Raw genomic sequence first — 20,219 nt, 5'->3', positions numbered from 1 at the left:
ATATATATATATATATATATATATATATATATATATATATATACATTTGAAGTCAGAAGTTTACATAGACCTCAGCCAAATACATTTAAACTCAGTTTTTCACAATTCCTTACATTTAATCATAGAAAAAATCCCTGTCTTAGGTCAGTTAGGATCACTACTTTATTTTAAGAATATGAAACTTCACAATAATAGTAGAGAGAATTATTTATTTAATCTTTTATTTCTTTCATCACATTCCCAGTGGGTCAGAAGTTTACATACACTTTGTTAGTATTTGGTAGCATTGCCTTTAAATTGTTTAACTTGGGTTGAACATTTTGGGTAGCCTTCCACTAGCTTCTCACAAGTTGCTGGAATTTTGGCCCATTCCTCCAGACAGAACTGGTGTAACTTAGTCAGGTTTGTAGGCCTCCTTGCTCGCACATGCTTTTTCAGTTCTGCCCACAAATTTTCTGTCAGATTGAGGTGAGGTCACTCCCTTAAGCCATTTTGCCACAACTTTGGAGGTATGCTTGGGGTCATTGTCCATTTGGAAGACACATTTGCATCCGAGCTTTAACTGCCTGGCTGACGTTTTGAGATGTTGTTACAATATATACACATACTTTTCCTTCCTCATGATGCCACCTATTCTGTGAAGTGCAACATGATGCTGCCACTCCCATGCTTCATGGTTGGGATGGTGTTCTTCGGCTTGCAAGCCTCACCCTTTTTTTTCAAACATAGTGATGGTCATTATGACCAAACAGTTCAATTTTTGTTTCATCAGACCAAAGGACATTTCTCCAAAAAGTAAGATCTTTGTCCCCATGTGCACTTGCAAACTGTAGTATGGCTTTTTTACAGTGGTTTTGGAGCAGTGGCTTCTTCCTTGCTGAGCAGCCTTTCAGGTTATGTCGATATAGGACTCGTTTTACTGTGGATATAGATATGTCTACCTGTTTCCTCCAGCATCTTTGCAAGGTCCTTTGCTGTTGTTCTGGGATTGATTTGTGCTTTTCGCAACAAACTACATTAATCTCTAGAAGACAGAATGTGTCTCCTTCCTGAGCGGTATGATGGCTGTGTGGTCCCTTAGTGTTTATACTTGCATACTATTGTTTGTACAGATGAACGTGGTAGCTTCAGGTGTTTGGAAATTGCTCTCAAGGCACCAGACTTGTGGAGGTCTTCAATATTATTTTCTGAGGTCTTGGCTGATTTCTTTTGATTTTTCCATGATGTCAAGCAAAGAAGCACTGGATTTGAAAGTAGGCCTTAAAATACATCCACGGTTACACCTCCAATTAGCCAATCAGAAGCTAAATTAGGCGTGACATCATTTTTTGGAATTTTCCAAGCTGCTTAAAGGCACAGTTAACTTAGTGGATGTAAACTTCTAACCCACTGGAATTGTGATATAATCAATTAAAAGTGAAGCCATCTGTCTGTAAAAAAAATGTTGGAAAAATTTCACGTGTCATGCACAAAGTAGATGTCATAAACGACTTGCCAAAACTATAGTTTGCTAATATGAAATCTCTGGAGTGGATAAAAAATTAGTTTTAATGACTTCAACCTAAGTGTATGTAAACTTCTGATTCAACTGTATATATATATATATATATATATATATATATATATATATATATATATATATATATATATATTAGGGCTGCCAATCGATTAAAATAAAATGTTTAATTGAATTAATTACATGACATGCTGGTTAATAAAATTAATCACAATTAATCGTATACAATCATTATTTGCTGAGAAAGGCCCCCAAATAAAGATAATTTATATAAATAATGCATATTAATTCAAATATTTATGGATATAATACATATAATACAGATTTAAATTCAGTTTGAAATAAACTGCAGTATTGTGGCAGATGAATAAAGCAGTGATTGGAAAATACAAAAAGTTGCTTAAGAATTCAGTATATTTGTTTTATTCTCATATCATAAAACAAGCAATCTGTTTTGCATTGAGTTCATTAATGTGTCCAATTCTCAAAGAACACATTCTTGTGTTCTCTCTGCGCTATTTCTAATTTAACGGATGCGTTTGTATCATCTCACTGGTATTCAGTGTCATAAACGCTGCGTTATTTTTATATAATTAATCGCACTACATTCCGCTGTGGCGACCCCTAACGGGAGCAGCCGAATGAAGAAGAAGAAGAGTCGTACTAAATGAATGTGTTAAATCGACAGCCCTAATATATATATATATATATATATATATATATATATATATATATATATATATATATCTTTCTAAAATATTTTTGAAATATATTTAAAAACAAATCCAAATGTAAGGAAAACAAACTGATGTAATTTGCAGTGCTTTGTTGCAAGTGACCATGGTATCAGCAACTTCTCTGAATGGTGGCTCTCTGTTTAGGAGAATGGACAGTGTAGTTCTTCAACACAGGGAATTCATACATTTTAATAAAGTTGGCTTCTATATTTAGACGTTATCTTAAAAAAATTAATTTATCTATGAAGAAAATTAATGGGATTTTTACTTCCCAAACTCTACTGTTGCATTTTTAGACAGCGGAAAAATAAATAATAGCAATCCCATTTGCTGTCTAAAAGCAATTCAAGCCAATCGTCTGGCATAAAAGAATGAGTAGACAGACTGCTGTATATAAAGGGGTTGTTTGACTCTGCTCATGATGATAGTGATCTGAACACAGGCAGTGACATATATAAACATGCTTTTTATGTAGTTGTCCTTCTGTGTTGACACAAATTACATAAGTGACATGTTCAGTTGAAAATCATTGCTTAAATGTAGTGTTTTTTGTAAATTTCTCTCATTGGCTGTCTTTGTTTGGGACGTATTAACTCTGTTTTTTTTTTATTTTTTTGTTTTGTTTTTTTATTTTTTTAATGTTACTTGGAGTTATACAGAAAAAAGCTCACGATGTTAGAACTGTCAGGATCGGTAATAGCTCACTGCCATGTTTTTAACATGGCATAATGCATGCAGAATTAATGTGGCATATTTGAACAGCAAAATGCATCAGCCATACATAGCACATGAGAAGGCTTTTAGCTCTCACATTGCACATAAAGCATAAATGTTATGCATTGCCATTTATATAAAAACTACTTCACTGGCATTTTCTTGCTGAGTGAAAGTGAATGCAGTCATTACATTAAGAAGCTTTTTCTTCCTGATATGACCCAGATTGGCCCTATTCACTTTTACTCATTGCCTCACTGTAACCTCACTGTGGTTATCAATGTTATGTCACTAATGCTGTCAGTTAAGCTTAGCTTGGACTGAACCTGGAATATTCCTATAAATATAATGTGAAATGCGTGTTTATTTTATTTCAGCAAAATTGTATGCTGTACTTATTATTTGCTATCAATATGTTATATTATGTATTTGCATTTTAAACATAATGCTCTCTATCAGTGTCATCCATTGAAAAATCCATATTATTTGAGCACTAGTCATAAGGTTGAATAGGATTTTGGTCAACAGCATTCATTGTTCATCACAGTGCATTCAAGATTCCTCGTGCTTCCCTACAAATCCCATTTTTGAACAGATTATTTTCTTGTGGGGGGAGGAATTACTGCAGAAATTACTGTTCTGCAAGCTTTCTTTTTCGTCAACTATCTGATGAAAATTTTATACCAATTTCTGAAATTTTAAGTTGGAATGTTAGAGTGAGGAGTCCCAGGTCCAAGTGCCAAGTCCCAGGAGAAGTTCATACAGGTCTAAAGACAACAGAAATATTGCCAAACTGAACTTTCATGGACATTTAAAGATATTTTATCCACGATTCATCTCTGTACGGCAGCGGGTCTAATGTGTGACTGGCGAGTACACACACCCAATGGTACATCACCGTAAACATCTCTCATTCAGAAGTTACAAATGTTTGTGTTGTTTTCTGGTCTGATTTAGTCACAGTATTAAAAAACGTCTGTGATGGCCCTGTCAATATGAATATGAGTTGCTTTTAACATTTGAAGAAGGCTTTTGTCGCATCCCACAGTGCAGCACATTGAAGGTATATGGAATTTTGGTCACAAACATGGTGGAGCGGTCATACAGTGACGTCACGTGAAATAGGTCAATAACACCAGCGGACATGGCAAAAACATGTCAAATTCACCCCTAAATTCACTTAACATAAAATGTAGTGTTTCATATTTTATGCAATTTATTAAAATGTTAGTTTCCCCAAAAAGTTAAGAATTCTGTGATTATTTAATCCATGGAAGAAAGAAAATCTGACAGATTTGAAGCAACATGAGTGAATGACAGAATTTTCATTTATGGGTGAACTATCCCTTTAACACATGCATGATGGGGACATGAACATGTACTGCATGGTACCAATGACCCATAGTGCTCTAAACTCATGTGATCTTTCTCTCATCTTAATTATCAAACGTGTTCTCAGGTAGCTCTGTTGCTCAAGGGGCTCTGGAAAAAGTCACTGTCAGGTCAGGAAATAATTGTATTTTTTCACATTTCTGATTGTAACAAAGTTCAGTGGAAAGGAGTAGGCAAGAACCGGCTTGACAATATAAATAATCTTTTAAAAAAACAAAAAGACACAAACACATGCAGAGCAGCTGCCCGTAACTCTCTCTCTCTCTCTAACTGCTGCCTCTGGTCGCCTTTATCCCTCTCGAGGGCTTGATTAGCCTGATTAGGGGCCGGGTGTGCAGCATCATGACCTGGCCCCGCCCTCCTCCCTGCCACACAAATATTTTTCACATATCTGCATAAATGGAGAAAAGCAAGCTGTACACTGAATGTGACCCGTGAGATATTCCACAAACTTGCAGAAAATATTAATCGACATTGTTCCTCCCCTACACCTGTGTATTCAGTGCAGCGCCACAAATGTGAGACCAGATGTTGCAGGACATTAGCCCTGAGCATCACCGCTCAGCCATATGATGACCGACTTAGGGCAGTGTTGTTCATTAATGTAATGTTCAGACCATTTCTGTGGTTATAAGACACCAATTGCCTCTATGATCACCTCTTTTTTCCATCATGCATTGTTTCGTAAAGTATGTTGATGTATGAAGTCTACCCACTCGCTTTCATTTTCCATTGCATTTGTCTCTACATATGCGAATGTAGATGTGGGTGTATACAGTATATCTGTTTAAATGAGCATTGAAGGCTAAGTCATGCAAATGAGTGTTATTCTGAAGCTATAGACATTTATTACACTGTACATTATCTAGAGCTATTTTAATGATTTAGTTGCATTCTGAAAATGCCACAATGCCCACTGCAGCGATAGTTAATGTGACAGCAGTGATGCAGATGCATGTATAAGAATGATGATGATGATGATGATGATGATGATGATGATGATGATGGTATTTATAATGATGAGTTGGAGGATGATACAGCCGTCTAGTTCAGTTTACCCATATTCTAATAAAAGCAAGTTCTCACTGCAACTTTATATTGCAGATAATAGGATGATGTTGACTTGAATACAGTACATTTATGGGTCACCGAAGGAAGCAACAGTCCATTGCAGTACAGATTTTTAGTGTTCTCTAGCAGAGACCTGGTCAGGCTGCTGTCCTCCGTGTTTTGGCAGAGTATCTTTTTACGTGTGGGTGTTTCAGTATTCAAGACCAGAGGCAGCGAATGGCACATGGGGGCTTTCAGTGAACACTTAGAGACAGCAAGCAAGGTTAATTAATTTGTTAAGCATCTTGTGCTCTATCAAGAGGGTCTGATGAAATATATTTTAATCATGCTGATACCATGACACTTAATTCTTGTTTTCTCATACCACCAACCTTTTAAAAATGTATGCAAGCAGCTCCTGATTTCCTTTGAAATGCATTCTGTTTGGCTGATACTCAAGGAAAATAGAAAATGTAGTCTGGTTTAATACGTTGTTGATGACTACTGAAGATACTACCAAGTATCTACAATAGTCATCAACAAGTACCTTGTACCAACAAGTGCGACTAGGTACCTGTTGAGAATTGAGGTGTCCTGTGAAGTTTAAACCCAGAAGAAAAGAAAATATTGCTCTGATGTTGAGTTTTCATAGCTCATGAGACTTACGGAGTTTTCAGTTGTTTAATTTCCGATGTCTTTCCTAAAATTCCTTAAATAAAATAAAAAGGTACAATTAAGACATACAATAAGAGTATAGAGCTATAAAATGCATGTGGATAGCTTAGCTCAGATAATTTGGTCTTGAATAATTTGATGCAAATTGTTTTGAGTACATATTAAAATCTTTAAGTTTTGGTTACAGATGTTGGTATCTTGGCAAATTTGAGCAGACATGGTTGAGATCTTTTCTGAAAAATAGAGGTGGCACATATGCAATTATCAGGGCCTTTTTTGTGTGGTAAAAATTCAGAGAAACAGGAGACTTAAGCAAAATACATTATTTGCTGTCCATTTAACAGGGCTAAAGAGTTAATGAAAAAACCTTGAAAAATCTGAATTTTTCAGAAAATGTTGCCTTCTCTAAGCTCTGCCCCCCTTGGTTACCGTTGCTCGTTCTGACAAGCTTTGCAGAACTCCCCATAGGAATAAATGGGAGATTGCCGTGAACGACACAGTGTTCTGCTAAATATTCTCATAAACAGAATGGATAATATTTTTGCATGCACTGGTACAAAGAGTAGCATTGTAAGGCATATTTATCAGAATTTTTTGGAAAATAAATTGTTAAATTACACAGTAATTTGATTGAAAAATGTGGAGACTTGAATCAGAATCAAGGCAAACAAATATCACAGTCACAGCATCATTTGATGGTGATTACACACCTGATAGCATTAGTGAACACACTCACTATGATGCTGTGAACTCTTAATTTACTTTTTTACTAAGACCTTAATCAATACATGAATGCATTAATGTTAAGTTATTAGCTTTAATTTACCTTGGTGCAAATGTAGATGTCCTTGCTGATGTTATACATGTTCATTTGGGAATGAGGGCTGACAGTTTAATCCATCACATGCTCTTTTCGAGATTTATTTAAAGAATTTAATTTTTTATTTTTTTTAAATAAGAAAGAAAAACACTGCATGCATCCTCTCATCCCCATGGATAATTTTGATAAAATCACGCTAAAAACAACTCAAACACATATTACTCACGAAGAATATCAGTGGAAAAGAGCAAACACGTGCTAAAAAAGGATTTGTCTGAAACACTTTTATGGCAGGCCATAGCAAAGGGTCAGCTGTTAATTCTTGAAAAGTCATGGAAATTAACAAAATCTGGAAAAGTTTATATATATATATATATATATATATATATATATATATATATATATATATATATATATACACACACACACACTACCGGTCAAATGTTTTGAAACACCTGACTGAAATGTTTCTCATGAGCTTAAAAATCTTTTGGTCTGAAGGTGTATGCTTAAATATTTGAAATTAGTTTTGTAGACAAAAATATAATTGTGCCACCATATTAATTGATTTCAATATAAAACCAAAATTTTATAAAAAAAAAAAAATAAATAAATAAAAATAAAACAAAGTTGTTGAAATGTATGACTTGGACCAAATAATAAAGAAAAGCAGCCAATAAGTGCCCAACATAGATGGGAACTCCTTCAATACTGTTTAAAAAGCATCCCAGGGTGATACCTCAAGAAGTTGGTTGAGAAAATGTCAAGAGTACATGTCTGCAAATTCTAGGCAAAGGGTGACTACTTTGAAGATGCTAAAATATAACACAGTTTTGATTTATTTTGGATTTTGTTTAGTCACAACATAATTCCCATAGTTCCATTTATGTTATTCCATAGTTTTGATGACTTTACAATTATTCTAAAATGTGAAAAAAAAAAAAAAAAAAAATTGTAATAAAGAATGAGTAAGTGTTTCAAAACTTTTGACCGGTAGTGTGTATATATATATATATATATATATATATATATGTATAAATATATACACTGATCAGCCACAACATTAAAACCACCTGCCTAATATAGTGTAGCTCCCCCTCTTGTCATCTCAGAATAGCATTCTGAGATGCTATTCTTCTCACCACAATTGTACAGAGTGGTTATCTGAGTTACTTTAGACTTTGTCAGTTCGAACCAGTCTGGCCATTCTCTGTTGACCTCTCTCATCAACAAAGCATTTCCATCCACTGAACTGCTGCTCACTGGATGTTTTTTTGTTTTGTTTTTGTTTTTGGCACAATTCTGTGTAAATTGTAGAGATTGTTATGCGTGAAAATCCCAGGAGATCAGCAGTTACAGAAATACTCAAACCAGCCTGTCTGGCACCAACAATCATCCATGCGATTATCTAATCATCCAATCATGTGACAGCAGTGTAGTGCATAAAATTATTCAGATACGGGTCAGGAGCTTCAATTAATGTTCACATCAACCATCAGAATGGGGAAAAAATGTGAACTCAGTGATTTGGACCGTGGCATGATTGTTGCCAGATGGGCTGGTTTGAGTATTTTTGTAATTGCTGATCTCCTGGGATTTTCACTCACAACAGTCTCTAGAGTTTACTTGTGGTGCCAAAAATAAAACATCCAGTGTGCGGCAGTTCTGTGGATGGAAATGCCATGTTGATGAGAGAGGTCAACAGGAATGGCCAGACTGGTTTGAACTGACAAAGTCTATGGTAACTCAAATAACCACTCTGTACAATTGTGGTGAGAAGAATAGCATCTCAGAATGCTGTTCTGAGATGCGGGTTGTGGCTGTTTTTGCAGCACGAGGGGGACCTACACAATTTTAGGCAGGTGGTTTTAATGTTGTGGCTGATCGGTGTGTGTGTGTCTGTATGTATGTGTATATATATATATATATATATATATATATATATATATATATATATATATATATATATATATACACACACACACAGGGTCAGGTACTTTTGAAATGTATTCCACTACAGATTACAGAATACATGTTGTAAAATGTAATTTGTAATGTATTCCATTAGATTACTCAAGGTCAGTAAATACTTCGGATTACTTCTTTAGCACTGGTAGATTTTTTCACTTGTTTTGACTATAAAAACTCTGCCAGTACAGTAAGACAAAATACACTCTCTGAAAAACCTAAATATCATATGCAGTGTTGTTTCTAAAACAAGATCAATCAAACTGATCTTGTTTTAAGGATTTTTAGATATTTTTACAGGAAAACAATACAAAAATTATTAGCAAGAATACGATTTTTGCCCTAATACCAAAGGTGTTACTAGAAAATAGAAATTATGATCCAACGTGAATTTTCTTGATAAAAAAAAAAAAAATGATCGTGCCTGGTAATGTGCATGTAAAATGGCTAGAAATAGCATTTTAGCTTAGCGAAAAGCTGACAATTTACACAATGTTTATTTATATTTCTTCTGCTACAAACTTCAAACTTACTTCTCTGTCTGCTCCTATGAATGTAACACATCATAAGAAAGTGTTTCACTGCTGTTCAAATGCACTTTGGATCACATCATTTATATGTATAAATGTTTTCCATCTGAAAGGGCTAAAAATTAAATGAAACAAATGACAATAAAATGCAAAGTAATCCCTTCAGTAATCAAAATACTTTTTGAATGTAACTGTATTCTAAATACCAATGATTTAAATTGTAACTGTAGTGGAATACAGTTACTTATATTTTGTATTTTAAATACATAATCCCGTTACATGTATTCTGTTACTCCCCAACCCACATACACACACACACACACACACACACACACACACACACACACACATATATATATATATATATATATATATATATATATATATATATATATATATATATATATATATATATACATTACCTATAATTAGCTCTAAAAATATTTAATCTGCAAAATATTTCTTATTGTTAGTACAGTCTCCATTAAATAAATATAAGTCCTTTAAATTGATAAATCCTGATGCAGTAATCATGAATGACTAGAAAAGTCATAGAAATTAATTGGCCATAAGTTATGGGGACTAATCTAATTGTTGTCTAAGAGAAACAACTTTTTTGTGATTTTTCTATCCCATTGATACATGTTTGTATTGTTGTGGTCACTAAACAAATTTGGTAGGACACAACATAAACACTTAAACACTATAAGTTTGATATACAGTATATTACCCATGTGGTTTAAAAAGATTGCAATTTTCTGTTGTGTCTCTCTGTGGCATCTCTGCTTGTCTCTTGATCTTGTACTGTTTACTAATGTTGACCCCATTCAACTCGCTATACAATATGTAAACACACCAGAACCCTCTAGTGCTCACTTGGGGCTTTGGTCTTCATATCCAACCTCCTCCATTTGCATGTTTCCCATACACACACACACACACACACACACACACACACACACACACACACACACACACACACACGTTGGTAGTCCTATCACTATGAGGACTCTCCATAGACATAATGATTTTATACAGTACAAACTATCTATTCTATCCCCTAACCCTACCCCTAAACTTAACCCTCACAGAAACCTTTTGGCATTTTTACATAAGAAATAAATAAATCCTGTTTAGTAAGTTTTTTAAGCCATTTGAATTACAGGGACACTAGGGATGTCCTCATAAACCACCTCTATAGCATAATACCTTCGTAACTACTGGTGTATAACCTAAAAAAGTCCTCTTAAACCACCAAAACACACACACAAATGCTCAAGCTAACAAAGTCAAAATCTAATGCCTTGTCACTTTGCACAACTGTCTCCCCACAGAGCTGAGAGATCAATCCTTTTCTCACTGCATGAATATGGTACTGGGCATATAGCCAAGCAATCCATTCACTAATTAGCCAAAACATCAATAAAAGATTGTTGGAAAAAGAAAACATAACCCCCATGCAAGTTTATGTTTCCATCAACACCAACTGCAGATTTTGGAAAAAGCAACGTTGGCATGAGGATTCATAATTTTCTAAAATCTGTCTGTATTGATCTGTCTCAAGCCTCATCAATAAGTGTATTAATTATTAGAGCTAATTGTCAGAACAATAACTATAGTTGGAGTTTGAGGGCTGAGAGGTTTGGAAGCAGAATTAAAATGAGGAGAAAGATGCAGATCACACGAAACCTCCCACCACTTTGAAAGACTCATTGACTTCACTGCTTGTGAAGAAAAATAGAAAATAATAATAATTAAGGGAAACGGGATTTCAATACAACTCCCGACAGCACTTGGATGAAATGACAAACATACAGTATTGATTCACCAGGCAACTGCCTCACTGCTGGTTTGGTTGAAGGCTATTGTTATCGCTACCACCTGTTTTGTGAGGGAGATTGTGAAGAGCAACAATTGCTGTTTCTTTGGCCAAGCAAGGAACAATGCTTTTTGCAGTCATTTTTATCATAGTGGTGATGCTATAAATCTGTCACTCAGTCAAACAGAGGTGTTTTTCATTTATTTTTTTAATACTCTACAGAGGATTTATTAAAAACCCAACCTCATGTTGAATTGTACATACTTTAGGGATTTGCTTAAAAAATATGGTATTAACAGTTCCTTTTAATGCAAGATATGAAAAAATAAAATAAAAATAAAGGTAGATCAAAGATTTTAGTCCAAGGAGTGTCAGACCAGATAGGTATTATGGATAAGAAAAAAAAAAAAAAAAAAAAAAAACTAAAAACATAAATAAAATATTTCAAAGGAAAGAGTGAAGAGTTTTGCATTGTTTATCATTTACAACAGTAGGAATACATTTTATTGGGTTAGCTTGGCTTAGCTTCATGTATGCATCAAATACAGTGCTGAAAATAGAACAGTTTCATATCAAGTATTAAAGAATTCAAAGGGGCAGGGCATTAGAATCCATAATAAATCTGTGAATCTGATTGTAAAAATATTTTCTCAGACTTATATTGTCCCTTTAAGGCATATGCCAGTCCTACGGTATGTGACAAACGAGTATAGCTTAGATTCACACAAGCAACTGCGCAAAACTCACTCTGTTCCACCGTTTTCTTTTTTTTTTTTTTTTTTCAGGACACAACACACACACAAACACACACACACACACACACACACACACACACACACACACACACACACACACTTCAATAGTCAAATGCATAAACACATACTAACACAAACATACATGCACAACCTCATTAACATCTATCCTGTCTTTAGATTGTGCAAACACACCTTCATGTACCCTATGCTTTATAAACAGCCAGTTATCTTAAAACAAAGAGAGACGGGAACCCAGTCAGTGCAAAGTAAGATCTCCCTTAATTAGCCCAATGACCAGCCTGCTTTTATTCTTAATAGCAAATACTTGACACTGTGGCAGTAATCCTTAACCTGAGCTGAGCTTAGAGACTGCATATAGACAAGCAACAGGCATATACAAGATCAAACACAAAGCCTGGGTAAGAGCAAGCCACATGTTTGTTGCTGCAGTATCTTGTCTTTCTCTACTGCTAGTGTGAACACTAGGGAGCAGCCTGTACCTTCTCTCAGAGGCCCTTTTCTTCAATCAGTACTATAGCCACCGATGCAGGACGCACTCAATCTAACAATCTGTCAGTATGATCACTCACACAATAACAATGGGGTACCACAGGGCATCTTCAAAAAACAGCATTGCATTGAAACAGAAATCCGTAATGAAATATAAAAATTATCTCCTTGAAATCACTCATGGATTATTCATCACACCCTTCTCAAATACATTTTGATTTAAATATGTAAGGCCTCTTCTCACTCTGATTTTTACCCCTGGGTTGAGGTGCTTTCAAACTGATGTCTCATGAAGTTTATGGAAACAGTGAAGGAATAAAGGTCTTAGACACTCCTTGTCTTGTTTATTTGAACAGCAAACAAATGTTTGAATTTATCAAGTAAAATATGCCATCTGATCAAACCGAATCCGCCAATTTTTTTTTTTTTTTTTTTTTTTTTTTTTTGCCAGTTTGCTTAATCTATCTGGGATAGGAACAATGATGAACAACTGCAACAGCCACAGCAATCAAGCTTTTCCTCAGTGATTATATCTCAGGGAGAGATGAGGAGATCTGACTCTTAGACTGAGTCTTAACATCGCATATGAAGTAAAGCAGTCCCCACAGCCTTGCTTATTTACATCCTGCAATGCTGCAGAGCTAAAAAATAAATACATTTAAAGAAAAATTCACTGACCACAGACAAAAAAGCAATCCTCAAACTCACCTGCAGAAATGAGTACTGTGAATTGCAATTCATTTATTTAAACAGTTGTATTTCCTCTTTTTTCATAGTTTACAAAAGAAATAGAATAACATCTTCCATTTATCCCCACTCTTGTATTTCTGCTTTTAACATATTTTACATAGAATCATATTTTTTTAAGGGTTTCTTTGTTTGTTGTGTTATTTTCTCTCCAATTTCATTGTATGTTTGTTACCACAGTAAAAATGTTGCTCTGGATGTCCTCAGTAGCTTTAGGGAGTTCTAGAATATCCTGAAGTAGAAAGACAATTAAAGCTCAAATATCCACTCTTCATGAGAGAAGCCAGGAAAGGTCAGCATAATTATTCCACATCTTTTGCATCAAGTACACAGGTCTCACAGTCAGATTCCCTGCAAGGCTTTGAGGCTGTTGAAATCAGCACTAAATCCTGTTTTCTGTCCATTTGCACTCCATAAATGTAGCTTCCCTCTTAGAGCAGCAAAATGAAGTGCAAAGTGAAAGTGTGTTCCATATCTATCAATACATTGACTTGAAAACAACACGGGTGGAGAATCACACCTCACATTCTCGAGATGCCTGCTGCTGGCACGTGCAAGAGCCATACTCGTTGATGATAACAAGTGCCCCCTCAATATGGTTAGGTTTGTAATCAACATAGTACTCGGATGCAGACGTAGTGGCCATCTGCTGCATGGTCTGCTTTTGTTTCTGCTTGTGACGCTGGCTGGTGAAGCACTTCCTCAGCTGCCTTACTCCTGCTGGGAAACATTTCCAGGACACGTAGAGCATGAGGACAATAATCAGGAAGGAGAAAATTAGTGCCATGGTGCCTGTCACCACCTTATGGATCTGCATGGTGCTCTCCAGGTCATCTGTGGACGCAGTCACTGTTAAGGAATTGGTTACCACCTCTCCGCCCTCCACTTCCTGCAGGTCATAGGGGTTTCTTGATGAGCCATTATATATGAAACCTTTGGCTCGGTTTCTGGTGGTGGTGAAGGTCTGCATGGTTGCATCTACATTGTCCTCGCATAACTGGAAAGCATAGACAGCGTCCAGAATGTCCTCACCCTGTGCAATGTCTGGGCTGGCACACAACAGGCCGTTGTCACGTTGCCCCTGGAAGTTGCTAAGCCAGGAAGCCAAGGCACAGACATTCCTTCTGCACTCCCATTCATTACCCGACAGTGTGATGCTGCTAAGGGATGTCCACGAGTCCAAAATCCTCTGATCTATGTAGGTCAGTTTATTGGAATCCAATGTTAGGGTCTTAAGGTTGGGCACACTCTCAAACACATGTGGTTCAATGTATTCAATCTCATTGTTGGAGAAGTCAATCTTCTCCAGGTGGTCCCAGGTCCAGTCAAGGGTGCTGACCACAATGGTGGCCTTATTGTTTCGCATGTAGAGGGTCCGCAGCGATATGAGGCGAGGAAAATGGGCTAAATTTACTTTCACCAACTCGTTGTGCTCCAGATGCAGCTCGGTGAGCTTGAAGAGCCCAGCAAATGAATTGCGTGCCAGACTCTGCAGCTGGTTATAACCCAGATCCAGGAATTGCATGCTTCTGCAATCCTGAAATATCCGCACAGGGATGAATTTAAGGGCATTGTAGCGCAAATGTAAATTGGTAAGCTTCCTTAGGCCATGGAAAAGGTCTGGCTCCAAGGATTGAAGTCTGTTATAGGATAAATTCAATATTCGCAGGTTGGGCAGAGGTCTAAAGGTCCCGTTGGGCAGGCTTTCTATGTGGTTGGTGCTCAGATCCAACTCTTTAACCCTTCGCAGCCTCTCAAAGGTGCTCTCCTCCACGATCTCAATATTGTTATGATCCAAGTAGAGCCAGGTTAGCTGTGACAGGCCAACAAAGTTTGCCTCCCGTAGCTCAGAGATTGTATTCTCACGCAGGGACAAACCAATGGCGCTGCTCAGATTTTGGGGGATGTCGGTCAGGTTGAGCCCCTCACAATACAACAGCTTGTTGTCGCATCGGCACGGCCTTGGACAGCTCGCCCCCACCAGGGGAATTATTTTCAGAATAATGCCAAGTGAGCACAGTATCAGCCCAGGGGGCTTCCTTAGTGGCCACTTTAGGTACAGACCAATTAGGAGGAAATCCATTAGTATGAATATCCTGCAGTGTCGTAGAGAAAAAGTCCATTGATTCTTTCAGATTTGTGTCATTTTGGATTTTAGGATGTGTAACTCCACAAGTGCAATGTCTTACTATTGATATGTATTTAAATAGAATACGGAGTTTGATTTGTTACTTAAAGAATTAAGAAATCCTGCCACATTGAAAATTGATGAGCGTCGGGAAATAAACATCTAGTCACTTTGCTCATGTTAGATCGGAGAAAGGAAAAGAGAGAAAGTGAAGCAAAAAAGCACTCTTCTAGAACCGATCTCACATGAAAGGATTCCTACTCACCCCTTTCCAGAGGCTGACAACCTCTATTCAGTTGATCCCTTTGTGCTGACTCTAATTATGTGCGAAACTAAAAAAGACCCCAGTGTGGTACAAATTCAGCCCCCCTCCTTTTCATCAGACACCATATCCTGGCAGACTTACAATGTCTTAGTTCTCCTCATATGAAAGAGCCAAAAAGAGAATGAATCCAAGTGGCATTCAGCAGGCTGGTAGGAAGTGCAAGTTTCCTGGGCTGCATGCATGAGCACTGTCCTCCTCTCTCCTCTGTTCATCTGCATTGACTGCTGCACCGATTTGTAGGAGAGACAAGCGGGGAAAAAACATGCACGGAGGAGGGAATATTCCACTCCAAACTCTCCCTCTCCCTCTCTTTCTTCCCTTCTTGTCAAAGATTCCTGGTGTGTCGACGCAAATCACCATCCATAACCCAAAGCGATCACTGATCTGCACAATGTACATTGAGTGAAGCTCGTTGGCATTCTGTCAGTAGATATTTCTTCACAATTATGCACATGCAAAAGCTGTGTGATCTACATCATACAGCTCTCTTTTTCCCCTTTTCCATTTTTTAATTTGCTTTTAAAGTAATAATATCCAAAAAATCACAGATGAAATTGTTTCTACATAGAGTCAAATCTTCAGCAGGGTCTCCTTTGGGTGAATCTCATTTCCTGTATGCTGCGGAGGCTTTAGATTCTGAGTCTGAAGGCAAGTGCGGTGTACAGGGAAGAGAGAGATGCTCGATCCCTTGCAGCAGACTAGTGCACTGGCAATGCATGCAGAAGCACCTTCTGTTCACTGAGTGTCGTAAGCCACTCACAATTCAGTCCAGGTGCTTTCTCTCTCTCTGTCTCTTGTTCTCTCTCTTTCTATCCACCTCCTCCTGCTGCTCTTCTGCTCGCCCTTTTTTCTCTTCAATGCTCTCTCTCTCTCTCTCTCTCTCTCTCTCTCTCTCTCTTTTTGACTGAGACAATTTTATATTAAAGAGAGGCTGGACTTAAACTAGTGTTTAAATGAAGCACACAACTGAATCATTACAATATCCCCCCCCACACACACACACCACACATATCTTCAATGCATTGAAACACGCCATCTATCTGTCAGTATCTACTGTTATTAGAGCGTGGAATGCTAAGTATTACACAGTAACATCCCTCTAATGACTTAAGAAATGTTCTATGTGTATCATTTACCTGTGACATGTTGAACATTTTGTAAGCAAAATTATCATATTAAATTTTATATTTCGCTTTTAAAGTGAAAGTCACCCAAAAATGAACATTCTGTCATCATTTTCTCATCCTCATGTTCATGGAACACAAACAAACATGAGAGGCAGAATGTTAGGCTTAGTTATCTCAGTCACTGTTCACTTTCATTGCATTTTTTTTAACTATCCCTTGAACGTTTTGTAATTTATTGAATTAGCATTTATTGATGCATGCAGAATTCATAAATAGCATCATATGTCTCTCTCACTTGCCGATGAGTTGCTCACAGAAAGTCTTTGTGTGTGTGTGAGCACATGTCCTCTGAGAGAGATAAATGCATTTTTTTCCAGTCTCCAATCAGACCATCTGAGTAAGTTCAGAATGCCATTGTTCTGACACAGTCCACGGCGAGGTGACTCCCCTCTCCTCCACCTCATGCCCCAGCCCCACCCTCACGTGCCCTCATTGGCCTAATTCTACAAAGAAATAAAACAACAAACCCAAACCACTAAATTTGCATTTCATACCGCGGCATGCCCTGGCTTGTTTATCACTGCCATTTCAAGTCCCCCCATCCAGTTGGAATACAGATATCATCTGTTGCCACTTAGCCAGGCTTACATAAATATTCCGCTCAGGAGCCTTGTTGCAGAGCACCGTGGATTGCAGTCCCCGGGCTTGTAATTTCATTCCGATTAATTTTCAAGGACAATGAGCTGTGACACTCCCTTACATGAAGCTAGCACGCATCTGTTGGTTTGCCTCCATTCTGATGGCTGCTGTCATTTTAGGATCAGCTTTTTCCTTTGCTCAGCACACTGAGAAATATAAATTAATCTTGTACTGAAAATATGCCACATATAGTCTCCTTAGTTTGGTAATTGGCAAAGGAGTCTGCAAGCAAAGGGAAGCAAACAGCGTCTGCACGGATTACCTTAACTCAGCTATCTAAAAGTCCTACATATTGAGGAAAAAGCCCAGTAAGATTTTTGCTCAGGACAGACTTTAGAATAAGACAGGGGAATTGGGGCTGCCTTAGACTTCCATAAATGGCTGTAACTGTATGTCTGGACCTCGGTCATTTTTTCATATTCAAAAATATATTTTGAAGCTATATACACTTGAACAACACGCAACTGCAATTTTTAATTGCACTAGGACAGTTCATATCAGACAAGTTCACTATTCTGTACAGTGCATTGAATCTTTAGTTCAATATTCATTCAGAAAGTTTTAATATCATTAATATGCTGTAAATTACTGTCCAGAGGTCCAGACGCTGATGAAGCAGTACAATCGCAGTCGTTTATTACACTATATAACATAATTTTTGTCCCTGGGTAGTAAGTGTTATTTCTTAATTGCTTATGCCTCAAAAGTATAGAAAATGGCTATTATTCCCCACAAACTTTGCTTTTGTGACCAGGACAGTGATATTTTGAAATGTACCTATTTCCAATGAGAAAACGGGCAAATTTGTGTCTTTTCGTTCACATAAAGTCAGAGAAAAACAACATATGAATCCAAAATCCTTCTTTATCTGTGGTCCGACGAAGACACCGGCTTTGACCTTTGCCTCAGACAGCTTAGGGAAGAAGTCTTGAAGGTGCTTGAAGGCTGCTGACTCCTTATGTAGAGCTCTGACAAATTGTTTCATAAGGCCCAGTTTGATGTGCAGTGGTGGCATCAGCACCTTCCTGGGGTCCACCACTGGCTCCCACTTGACATTGTTCCTCCCCACAGAGAACTCAGTCCGCTGTGGCCAGTCCCGCCTGTGGTAGTGTGCCTTGGTGTCCCTGCTGTCCCAATGGCAAAGATAGCAGGGAAACTTGGTAAAACCGCCTTGGAGACCCATTAGGAATGCCACCATTTTGAAGGCTCCTATGACCTCCCAGCCGTACTTATCATACTTCAAGGCATCCAGCAAGGTCTTGGTGCTGTTGTAATCCTCTTTAAGGTGCACCGAGTGAGCCAGGGGAAGAGATGGGTACTTGTTACCATTATGGACCAGCATGGCTTTGAATATTACTTTAGTAATAATTTGGATTCATATGTTGTTGTTTTTCTTACTTTATGTGAATGAAAAGTCACAAATTCGCCCGTTATCTCATTGGAAATAGGAAAATTTCAAAATATCACTGTGCTGGTCACAAAAGCAAAGTTTGTGGGGAATAATAGCAATTTTCTATACTTTTGAGGCATAAGAAATTAGCAAATACCACTTACTACCCAGAAAAAATAAATAAATATTTATTACATAGTGTTATCATTGGATGAGAAATCATTTTTTGGATACTGCTGGGGTGGATTTCCATTCACAGGTACGAATCATTGCAATTGTCAGTTTTTAATTTTTTTTGTTTTATAATTTTTATTGTATTTTTATTCCGGAATTATTTAAAAAAGTTGTTAATATCGTTTATAGGCTGTACATTACTGCCGAGAGGTCCAGACCAAGGCCAAAGCAACACATACACAATATACGACGCTGTCACGTGGCACCTGTTACTTTTCTCAGCGCTGGTTAGGATGGGCTCCTGTTACTTTTCTCAGCGCTGGTTGGGGTGGACCAATCACAGTCGTTTATTATCACTGGATGATAATTGATTATATAGATAGTGCTGCGGCAGAATTCCGTTCACAGGTACGAATCATTGCAATTATCGTTTAATTAAAAATTACTATCAAGTATGAAAATATCTCCAATTAGATATAAAAACGTCTTGAGATTTGAATGTGGAACAATGGAGGATTTGTTTTTTCTTAGCTGTTAAGCACCCCTTGGAGGAAGAAAGTTTTATGTCTCAAAGGTAACAGTTTTGCAATTTTGGTTCGTTCCAGCAATTTCTAATTGACTTTAGAAAACATGAGAAATAGCACGAGTCACTGAAGAAAAAAAAAAAAAAAATCACATCTTCTATAAGATCATTTTGCCCAGGGGCACTAAGGAGTCTTGATCCGGCCCTGATGATCATCATGACATTACCTGAATCGTTCAAATACAGTAGCACACTATACTGGTACACCATCTGTAGTACAGACTGGCCATGATGAAGGCTATGCTATTTCATAGAATTTTGTTGCAATTCTTGGCACCTCACCCTGGACCTTACTAATTTTCTAACCCTGGTTACGGTCCTGCTTCCATAGAGATCAAATCAAATCAATAAAAAAATAAAATAATAAAATTATCTCAGAGAAGCTGACAGGATGGTCTTCTGTCACCTTTTTTAAGTCCAACCTTAACCCCTTTCTTTCAACAAAGACATTCACATTTGCTGTCTATTCTCTAGGTTTTCATATAAAGTAGAAGCATCCCTCTGCTCTTTCAATAGATTGTGCCTCAAATATATTACTTGTTTCACACCCTAAATGCTCA

The 20,219-nt window shown here is 37.2% G+C and overlaps 2 protein-coding genes across 4 annotated transcripts in view; one reads left to right on the top strand and one right to left on the bottom strand.

The window, feature by feature from the left end:
- LOC127444566 (catenin alpha-2) overlaps window positions 1-20,219 on the top strand; it is a 784,313-nt gene that overhangs the window by 528,870 nt on the left and 235,224 nt on the right. The window lies entirely within an intron of this gene.
- Window positions 11,316-16,484, bottom strand: LOC127444580 (leucine-rich repeat transmembrane neuronal protein 1-like). The gene has a single exon (XM_051704032.1). The coding sequence runs from the start codon at window positions 15,314-15,316 to the stop codon at window positions 13,748-13,750; it is 1,569 nt and encodes a 522-aa protein (XP_051559992.1). The 5' UTR covers window positions 15,317-16,484; the 3' UTR covers window positions 11,316-13,747.

Source organism: Myxocyprinus asiaticus, chromosome 8 (assembly GCF_019703515.2).
Source record: "Myxocyprinus asiaticus isolate MX2 ecotype Aquarium Trade chromosome 8, UBuf_Myxa_2, whole genome shotgun sequence".
NCBI lineage: Eukaryota > Metazoa > Chordata > Actinopteri > Cypriniformes > Catostomidae > Myxocyprinus > Myxocyprinus asiaticus.
This window is presented reverse-complemented; position numbering and strand designations above follow the sequence as displayed.